A 9,638-nucleotide genomic window follows, 5' to 3' on the forward strand; every position below is an offset into this window, starting at 1 on the left:
ACTTTCACACTCACCCTTTCTCCAGCCTGATCCTGTCACTTTGCTGCCCATCCATCTCCTCCTCCTGTCTCCTCCCCTCCCTGCTTTCTCTACTCCCTCCCTCCGCCCGGTACCGCATTGCTGTAGTGCAGGGGGTCACTGCATTGCGCTGGCACCGTCAATAGGTGGACCCCCTCCCAGGGAAATAAAACAGCCGGAGCCTAAGCTGGCAGCCTCTGCTGTCTGAGACCACAGCTACCGGTAAGAGCTCCCAGCCCAGTCGCAGCTAGCCGGGGAGGGTGGTGGGCATGGGGGTTGCACCCCCCAGGCTGCCTGGAGAGGGGAGCAAGGGGTGCAGCTGGGTTGCATGTTTGCAAGCGCCTGGTGCATCCAAGCCTGCAGCCACCGACCTGCTTTGCAGGGGGTTGGGGGGGGGTGCATGAATAGCCAGAGTCTTGACAGAATATGATTTTAAAAGTCCCAGGTGGGGAGGAAAGCAGAGCTAGGTGCCTTGTCCCCCGGCTTCCCCCCCCAGCCAGCCCAGGGTCCTTCCAGATGAGCCAGGCAGGAGCGGGTGGGGTGGGGGGGTGCTGCTACCCTTGCTCGGTGGCGGTGGCAGGGCTTTGACCTTGATCCCCAGGAAACCACAGGAGCCGTGATGCGGCGGATAGGGCTGCGTATGCCCCTGGGTCGCGGCGTTTGCATAGGAGACAGCACCCCAAGCCTAGGAAGGGCACATGAGCCCTTAGCTGAGCTGAAGTCACCAGGGCTGGGTGAAGCTGGTTTGAACCTAACCCCAAACAGAGGGGTGGGAGGGGGGTGCTGTGATCCCCAAACCCATCGGCTCTTCCTTCAGCTTGTAAATAGGGAGATTTTCCTACCCAAGATGTCGGACCCTCCCACCCCCTTGCAAAGCGAAGCAGCTGGCATCAGGAGCCCTGGGAGAAAGAAAGAGGCTGCCTAGAGGTTTCTGAAACCCTGGCAGCTGGCATGGCAGCTGGAGGATGTGAGACGCCCACCTCTGAAAGAGCTGCTGTTGCTATTGTTCGCCCCCACCCCCCGTTTCATTTCCACAAGGCTCCCCCCAAGGTCTAATGGGGGGTGGGAGGGTCCCCCGCTCTCCTGGAAGGCTGCTCCCCGAGGACGTTACTGCCTGCGCGGCTGAGTCTGTATGACAGGGGCAAACTTTCCCTGACCCCTTTATGGGCAGCTTCATGATGACATTGGATTTTATTAGATGTCCAAGCAGGCTCCTGCTCTGGCTGGTTCGTGCTGCAGCTGCAGAGCGCGGAGATGCCGGGACAGACAAATGGATGGATTGCTTTTCCTTTCCTTTCTACATTTTATCTTGATCTTTGGAGGAAAAAAATGAAAAAAAAAAAACCCCATTGCCAGCTCAGGCACCAGCACCCGGCTTTCTGCAGGCTGCCTGGCTGCTTCCAAATCAGCCGCAGGCTATTTTTGTCCATTCCCTTTTGTGGGCACCATATTGTCATCCCAGCCACGAGCTTCATGGGGGAGAGCTTGATGCAGGGAGGCGGAGAGGGAGAGGAATCAGATATCGTGCTGAGCCCCTCTCGCGATATGCCTAAGCCGGCATGGATGCCCGGCAGCTCCCCGAGACGAAGGCAGCCTGTGAAATGGAGGCAGCATTTAGTTATTTCAAATGCAGAGGCTCTGGGAACGAAGCAGTCTTGCCATAAGGGGATGCACTGGGGTGCAGTGAGGGGCAAGCTTTCTATCTCGAAGGGCTTTCAGGGGGTACTCAGGATTAGGGCCCCCCTCCGACACCTGCCTTTCAGTAGGCATTCCCCGGGGGCACGGGCACACCTTGTTTGCAAAGGCTGCGAACATGGTGACTCACGTTGGAAAGGCTTTACGCAGCACGCAGAAATAGGGCAGTGAGCCCCCATCATCCCCAAGGCAGGTGGGTCCTTCCACCCCTGCTCCAAAGAGGACAGCAGACAGGCAAGCCTAAGCCCATCGGGCCAAGAGTTGGGTTGCTGGTGCTTTGATTCACAAAGAGGACAGAAAAATAGTAATATTTTTCTCTGTATCGAAGCCTTGTCATTCAGAGCCTGTGCCTTGCGGAGGGCGGTGGGAAGATGGGGTGGCCCTGGGGTTTTGCTGCCTTTTGGGGAGTCGGGACTCACGCAACGTCTGTGCTTTTTCCTCTCCAGCCTCCGCAGGAACGCCGCGCCGTGCCCGCCGCTTCCCCAGCGCCAGCCCTTCGCACCTAGCCCGCGAGGATGGGGAAGGAGAAGACACATATCAACATCGTCGTCATTGGACATGTGGACTCTGGGAAATCCACTACCACCGGACATCTCATCTACAAATGCGGGGGCATTGACAAAAGGACCATTGAGAAATTTGAGAAGGAGGCTGCTGAGGTGAGCTGTCCCGCCCTTCCCGGGCCTTCCCCTTTGACTCCTCCAGAGCAAACGGGCGATGGAAAAGACCCCTAGATCCTATGGTGCCTGCCTCGAGCAAGGGGCAGGCCTAGATGACCTCCTGAGGTCCCTTCCAGCCCTCCTTTTCTAGGATGCGATCTCCTTTCATTGGATTGCTCCCTATGGCCTATTTTCTCCCTTCCCCCCTTGTTATTCCCATTTCCTCTCTTTTTTCCCCCACTCTTCCTCTTACCTCTGGGCCTTTCCAACACCTCTGGCCTTGGAAAAGTAGGACCTTTTGGCCCAGTCCTCCTGTTGCCTGTGTTTTCCTATCTACCTGTGGAACTCATGGCCACAGGATAGCCATGAGGGTGCAAGAGCTCTGCAGGATTTAAAAGCAATAGTGGAGACTTATGTGGATCACACCTTATCATAGTAGAGAGTCTGGCTGGGCTGCAGCCTCATGTGCTTCGGGGAACAAACCCATACCTCGATCCTGGTATTAGGGGCTAGGAGGAAATCTTTCCAAGGAGCAAGTCACTTATCCCTAAATGTTGTAGGCATTGGCTTGAATTTTATTCTGAAATAGCTGGCCCTGATGTCTGCTGAAGACAAGACAATGGGCCAGGTGACCACTGGCCTGATCTATTCTGTCAATGCTGACATCCCTCTTTACATTTGGGTGTTCGGGATTTGATCTGTAGCTTCAGCAGAAGTCTTCCAGGTAGAAAGCCTGCTATGAAATCTATGCATTTGATTTGAATGTCAGGATCTCTCTTGTACCATGGCCACAGTAATGGTGCTCTAATAAACCCATCTCTCGAGACATCAGCATAATACATGCATGGTCAAAGCATATGGAAAGGGACGTATGTAGAGCCAAAGGGAGCCTGTGTCGAATGAGGAGAGCCCAGAAATCGACTGGAGTAAATTCCAGTGAATTGAACCATCAGGTGCCTGGCTGTGCAATTTTAACAGATCAATACGTTATTTGAAAAGGTATGTTCCCAATGAAGCCCGCGGGGCTTTGGCACATATATCCTTTGATTTTTCTGGATAGGAACTGCTAGATGCCATATATAAAAGAGGCATATATCTCAGCCAGGCAGCTTGCAGGTTGCCCCTCTCCAGCCCATTGAATTTCCAGAACACCTATTTCTCTACCTTATTCTCAGCCTTTTTTTCCTCCCCAGTCCTCCCAGTAGGAGCTGCATCCTGCCAAAACCGCTCTCTCTCTCTCTTTTTTAACCCAGTCACTGCTGTTTCCATACATTTTGGTCCTGTGCCGACAAATGAAAGGGGGTATAATTAGGCTGGTCGAGATGTGACTGCAGCCGCTTTAATTGCACGGACGCTTTCACCGACTTGCCAGAATAACGTGAGGACTAGAAGCTGCTATTAATAGCCTATTGACTGAGCCCTGCCGACTCCATTTTCTACTGCAGGGCTGGGGAAGGGTTGTTCTTGCACGAGGTTGCACTGGTAGGAAATGGAGGCCTGCATAAATCCCAATGCATCCCCCCCCCCGCCCAAAAAAAAAAAAGCAAAACCATAACACAGCACAGGGATCCTTTTTTTTTCTTTTTTTTTTAAAGGAGAAAAGAGAAAGGAAGAAGACTTTGGGGCTAAAAAGAAGAGGTAACAGTAGCTTGGGAAGGGGGGTGGCTCAAAACACAGCTGTCCTTGCTGTTTAGCTTAATCTGGAAATATCAGGCTGTTTCTGGCATTTAACAGTGACATTATTGTGCTAAGCTAGATAATGCAGGTTTTTCTCAGCACAGCTCTGGGTAACTGAATATCCCCAGTGAAAGTGTGTGTGGGGGGGAACTGTTTGCTAAATAAAAGCTTGTATTTGTCCTGGGGATATGCGTGACACGGCAGGGTCTAGTGTGAGCCAGCACTTATCTGAAAGGACCCTCTCTCTTTTTTGAGGGGTGATAGGAAACGATTCTCTCTTGCTGACACTTCTCAATCATCTGTTTTTTCTGAGCAAGGACGAGCTTTCACCGGGCTCCCATCGGGCTCACGAGAAAAGGCCCAGTTGTCTGCGGAAGGGGCAGTTTACTGAGACGAGTGTCAAAACCAGTGGGTATCTCTTTACACCCCATTCAAATCCCAGTCTTTTGGCCACAATAGACAGTGCCGATCCACTTGACTGGCCTGCCAAGAGCTAGATCTGGAAAATCAACATATGCTGATGAACAAGGGCACTGGCTTGTGGGTTGGGAGACCTGCATCCTAATCTCAGCTGTGCCACTGTCCTACTTAGGGCAGGTTTATTTAACCTCTCTCTGCCTCAGTTTTCCCATCTGCAAACCAGGCGTCACGGTTCCAACCTCCTTTGCTGCGTGCTTTGAGATCTCCTGATGCAAAACATCAGCTAGTCTGGTTATCAGTGATAAACTCTAGCTAAAGCAGCGCCTTTTTGTCACAGCTGTCCTGGCAGTGATGTGCATTAGGAGTGATCTCTTCCTTTTCCCATTGGCGATGATGAGCTGAGAGTCCACATGCCAGCTAGGGAGGGGTTAAATGCTTAGCACTCGTTCAGACCTAATTATGACCCGCAGCGCTTGTCATGCAGTGAGTCAGAAATAGGGACCGCATCTGGAAATTTCTATCCAGCCACCCAGGACAATCTGGAAAATGCGCCTCTCTCGATGCATCAGAAGCTCCTCGCTGCAAGTTCAGAAGACCGAGGCTTGTTTGATATCTGCTTCTTTCCATGCAGCAAGGAAGAGAGGGTTTTCAGCCATTTTAGGATTTTGCCCACAATCCTCCGCGGCAAGATGCAAAGTCATCCCCGATAGACATCTGTTATGCAAGCAGGCCGGCTCCATGAATAATTCGTGCTGCACAGACCTGACGCAGGAGTCATGTCACCGACCCTGAAAGGCAGCCGCTGTGGGGATGGAAGTTGGCAGCTGTCTGGGGGTTTTCCCTAGTGCCCGCTGCAATCATCCGGAGTCTTTCCGTTGACTTCGATGGACCCTGCCCTGTGCCCTACTAGACCGAGGAGCAGAGCATCTGCAGTGAGGTTGGGGAGGCCACGGTGGTAATCCTTGTGCCTCAGACCATGAGCCAGTCTGATTTCTAATGGCCCACGATGGATGATCTTAAGCGATCCTTTGAAACTAGTCCTGAGCGGAGCTGGAGACAGGGCACCCTCGGAGCCGAACGTGGCCCTTTCTGTGCTCCCGTGCACTACAAAGACCATAGTGAATGACTTGCTTCTGTAGATTAAACCCATTTCTCCCCCATTTCTACAATTCAAAGGGGTTTTTTTGGGACAGCATAGAGCATTAACCCCTGAGGTGCAGTCAGGCAGCACTGGATTAGCTCTCCTCCATCTCAGCTCGAGCGGGTGATTTTTTTTTTCCTCCTCTCTCTGTGACTTCATTTTCACTGACGTAAGGTTCATATTTCAGGATGGATGCACGTGACTGCATCTCTGGAGGGAGGAGGCAAGCTCCCCCTCGTGGGGAGATTTACAGATTGCAAAGAGAAACCGAGTCCGTTTTTGTGATGGAAATGCCTAAGGGAAGGAAGAGGAGGGGAAACCATTTTGGAGGCTGACAGGCTATGTGGGAGGAGAGAGAAGGGACAGACATGGTGCAATGAGCAATGCAACAAAGAGCAATGGGATTTTACTACCTAGCTATGTCACCACCCAGGCATCTCCCCCCCATGAGCAAAGTATGTCCTACCCTACAAGTATCCCCTGGAGCAAACCCCACCACCCTCCGCGCATTTGAGGCTGACGGTGATTTTACCAGCAATATTACATCCTAGCGTTGGCCACGATTTTCCCATTAGACAACAAGCAACGTCAGGTCGCAGCATTGCCTGTGACTTCATCCGTTGCTCAGCAAAACCGCAGTCTTGCTTGACCCGGCAACCAACAACCTCCTTCTGCATCTGTTTTATCAACGGATCGCTCTGCAATATCACTGGATGCCTCGACTCCTACATGCATTTGCTAAACGACGGCTTTTCTTCTCTTAGCCGGCAACATTGCACAGCTCCCCCCAATAGCCAGAAATCCCAGGTTAAGACTTTCTCTACCACTGGCAGGTTATCAGATGACATAAGCCATTAGCCAGACATGGGGAGGATAGTATTTCACAGAGATGCAGGGAAAGGGATCTTTTGGGTGCTCCAGACCTCATACCCACAACAGACCATCCTGCTCGGCTATTTATCTAGCTGCCTCTTGAACTAATCCCTTCTTTTTTTTGGATTGCACTCCTCCTCCCCTGCGCCCAAACCTCCCTCCTGTCATGGCTAGAAACCATGGGTGCAGCCTCATTTATTCCTGCCCTTTTCCCACCCATTTATCCCCAGGCCAATCTGATCTTTTAGCTCCAGTCACTCTCCACCCACTTGGGTCTTTATCCCTTTGATGCACTTTGATGTCTGCATTTACTGGTCTGCAGATTATGGATCGGATCCTGCTGCCATTGCATTTAATGGGCTTTTGCCTCAGATATTTAACACCTTGGCTATCTGGGCCTGCGATCTGAATAGCCCTGTGGACGCTGGGATGATGCTTTGCCAGGTGGCAAAGTTTGGGGCTTAGGTTTCTCACTGGGTGTTTTCTTTTCTTTCTCCTTTGATCACCTGCTAGATGGGGAAAGGCTCCTTTAAATATGCCTGGGTGCTGGACAAGCTGAAGGCTGAGCGGGAGCGTGGGATCACCATTGACATCTCCCTGTGGAAGTTTGAGACCACCAAGTACTACATCACCATCATTGATGCCCCTGGGCACCGGGACTTCATCAAGAACATGATCACTGGGACCTCACAGGTGAGGAAGACACCGCTGCGGGGTGGAGCGTGACGTAGGCCAGGCCATGGGGACCTGCGGACGTAGTCGTGGGGTCCTTCAAGGACTCCTTTGGGGTCCGTCTCTCTGCTGGGCTTTGTTCCAGAGACAAATATGCTGGAAGCTCCTTCGTCAACTCACTGATGCTGCAAACCTAGAAAATCCCATTTTGGGGGGAGGTCTTTCAGGCCCAAGAATTGACAGTATTAGCCAAAGAGGGGACGTGGTCCCACCTGTCCCCCCGCCTCTGCCATGAAATGGTGAATGGTGGGAAGGGCCCAAGCCTGGCCTCAGGCAGCTCCTGTCACCCCATAGTTTTGACCAACTTGATTGCCCAAGGCAGGGTCATTGGACTTCCCCCCTCCTGCTTTTCACTTAGGGCTGCCATCTTTGCCTACATGGGCACATCTGGTTGCCATAACTATTGAACAAGACCTGAATGGGCACCGGAGGTCACTTGCCTTCCAGGAGGCCAGTAGCTCTCCCCTATCCCACCCGAGGCTCCTGTTAGCACCAAGCACTAGCTACGGAAACAGGTCTTGCCATCCCAACCATCAGACCGGTCATGTCATTCATATGCAAGATGCCCTCCCCAAAAAACACCTGATGCCTGCTGGCTTAGCAGGAGGGGTGCCCCGTGGGGATGCAGATGGCAGCTATCACATAAGTACCTTCAGGCTCCTACTATACAAATCCACGGTAGCTCTTTTAGAGAGACTGCTGAAATATGGGGACGGCAGCAGAGATGGGGTTTAGCGTGTTTAGCTGGTGTTAGATACTCAAGTTCAGGCCAGAGAACAAATTACGTTTCCCGTGGCCGGTGGCGCATCCTCAGGGAGGAAGGGGCAGTACGTCAAGCACTTGAGGCTCTAGCAAAGGTCAATTTAGAGGGTCCCATGACTTCAGTGGGTGTTAAATGAGGCCTTTACTGGGTGTCCCTGTATGGCCAAGCCCAGCTCCTGGCTAGGAGCTGGATGGTTTCACCCTGGTCCTTCGACCGAGGTCACAAAACCAAGTGCAACTGGCAGGGAATAGCAGCATCAGCTGCTGAATGGGGTGAGCAGGTGTATTGGTAGGGGCTGGCCTTGCATCTTCCCATGAAGATGTAGTGCCCATTTTGGCTAAAACCAGTAGCACCCTTCCCCCCCACGCCCACCCCAGCTGTCCTCAAGGGCAGACCTCCCTCGCCCGACCCACTCAATACATCTTCCGCACCCCAGGCCGACTGTGCCGTCCTCATCGTGGCTGCTGGCGTGGGTGAATTTGAAGCTGGCATCTCCAAGAACGGGCAGACCCGCGAGCACGCCCTCCTGGCCTACACCCTGGGGGTCAAGCAACTCATCGTGGGCATCAACAAGATGGACTCCACGGAGCCCCCGTACAGTGAGAAGCGCTACGACGAGATCGTCAAGGAAGTCAGCGCTTACATCAAGAAGATTGGCTACAACCCTGCCACAGTTCCCTTCGTGCCAATCTCGGGGTGGCATGGAGACAACATGTTGGAGCCATCTCCCAACGTAAGTGCGTGCGCGCACACGTGTGTGTGCTTTTGGGGGAGTGGGGGGGTTGCAATAGACTTTCCTGCTTCAAAACTAGACATAATCAGTCTGAAACCGAGCTTTGTCACATGCAGACTGCATGCAAAGGTCCTGCATTTATGCGTCTGAGCCTCCCGGTCATGTTGTATTCATTGAGCTGAGCAGCGTATGTCAATGGGTCGCCGGTTCAGACTAGCAACACGGCAGCGAAGCACGAGTGTCTTCAGGAGTTCACGTGTGTGGCTTCTCCTGAAGGATTTATTCGGAGGGCTCGCGGGCCCCAAGAACCATATTTAACCCAGGCGTGTCCAAAGCAAATGTCACAGCCAGAGGGAACGTAGCACGTGCTTTCACGCAGCCTTTTGTGAAGTGAACTAAAACTAGTTCACGGCACTGGATGGACTCCTGTTAGCTTCATCTCTGCCCGTTGCACACTTGGTACATATTGGAAGTGTCCCTCACAGTGTAGGTAAGCCAGAAGAGAGCCCTTCCTCCTGGGTCTTTAGTTGTTTCCCTTGCTTGACAAGTGCCTGGTAGCGTGGAGGGAAAGGTCAGTCTTGGTCACTCTGACGGGAGCACAAACCGCTTGAGTCACACGGCTTCCAAATGTCACCAGTTGCTGGGCTGGGAAGATGATCCTCAACAGCTCTGCTATTAATAGGCTGGGTGGTGGAGGGGCAGAGCAGAGTGGGGACGGCCAGAGAGGTGAGCTGGTTTTTCCAGAGCACCGTTCATCCCAACGGACCGCCAGGCATTCATCGACACGTTGCTCCTGGGTTGCACAAGCGGCACATGCAGAAATAACTCGCTCCCTCACCCAACAAACCGAGGCAGCTGCCTCTGGGGTGGGCTGGCAGCTGTTTGAATGGCACATCTAAGCTAGGGAGTGATGGTAAACGCCCCAGC

The 9,638-nt window shown here is 52.8% G+C and overlaps 1 protein-coding gene across 1 annotated transcript in view; it reads left to right on the forward strand.

Annotated features, from left to right (window-relative positions):
* The first annotated feature begins 115 nt into the window (after positions 1-115).
* EEF1A2 (eukaryotic translation elongation factor 1 alpha 2) overlaps positions 116-9,638 on the forward strand; it is a 21,391-nt gene continuing 11,868 nt past the window's right edge. Inside the window, exons 1-4 of the mRNA XM_019510104.1 lie at positions 116-240; positions 2,160-2,372; positions 6,997-7,176; positions 8,415-8,711. Coding sequence (XP_019365649.1) covers positions 2,229-2,372; positions 6,997-7,176; positions 8,415-8,711 — 621 coding nt within the window. The 5' untranslated portion in view covers positions 116-240; positions 2,160-2,228. The remainder of the gene's footprint in view (positions 241-2,159; positions 2,373-6,996; positions 7,177-8,414; positions 8,712-9,638) is intronic.

Source organism: Gavialis gangeticus, unplaced genomic scaffold (genome assembly GCF_001723915.1).
Source record: "Gavialis gangeticus isolate Ggan-Ray unplaced genomic scaffold, GavGan_comp1, whole genome shotgun sequence".
NCBI lineage: Eukaryota > Metazoa > Chordata > Crocodylia > Gavialidae > Gavialis > Gavialis gangeticus.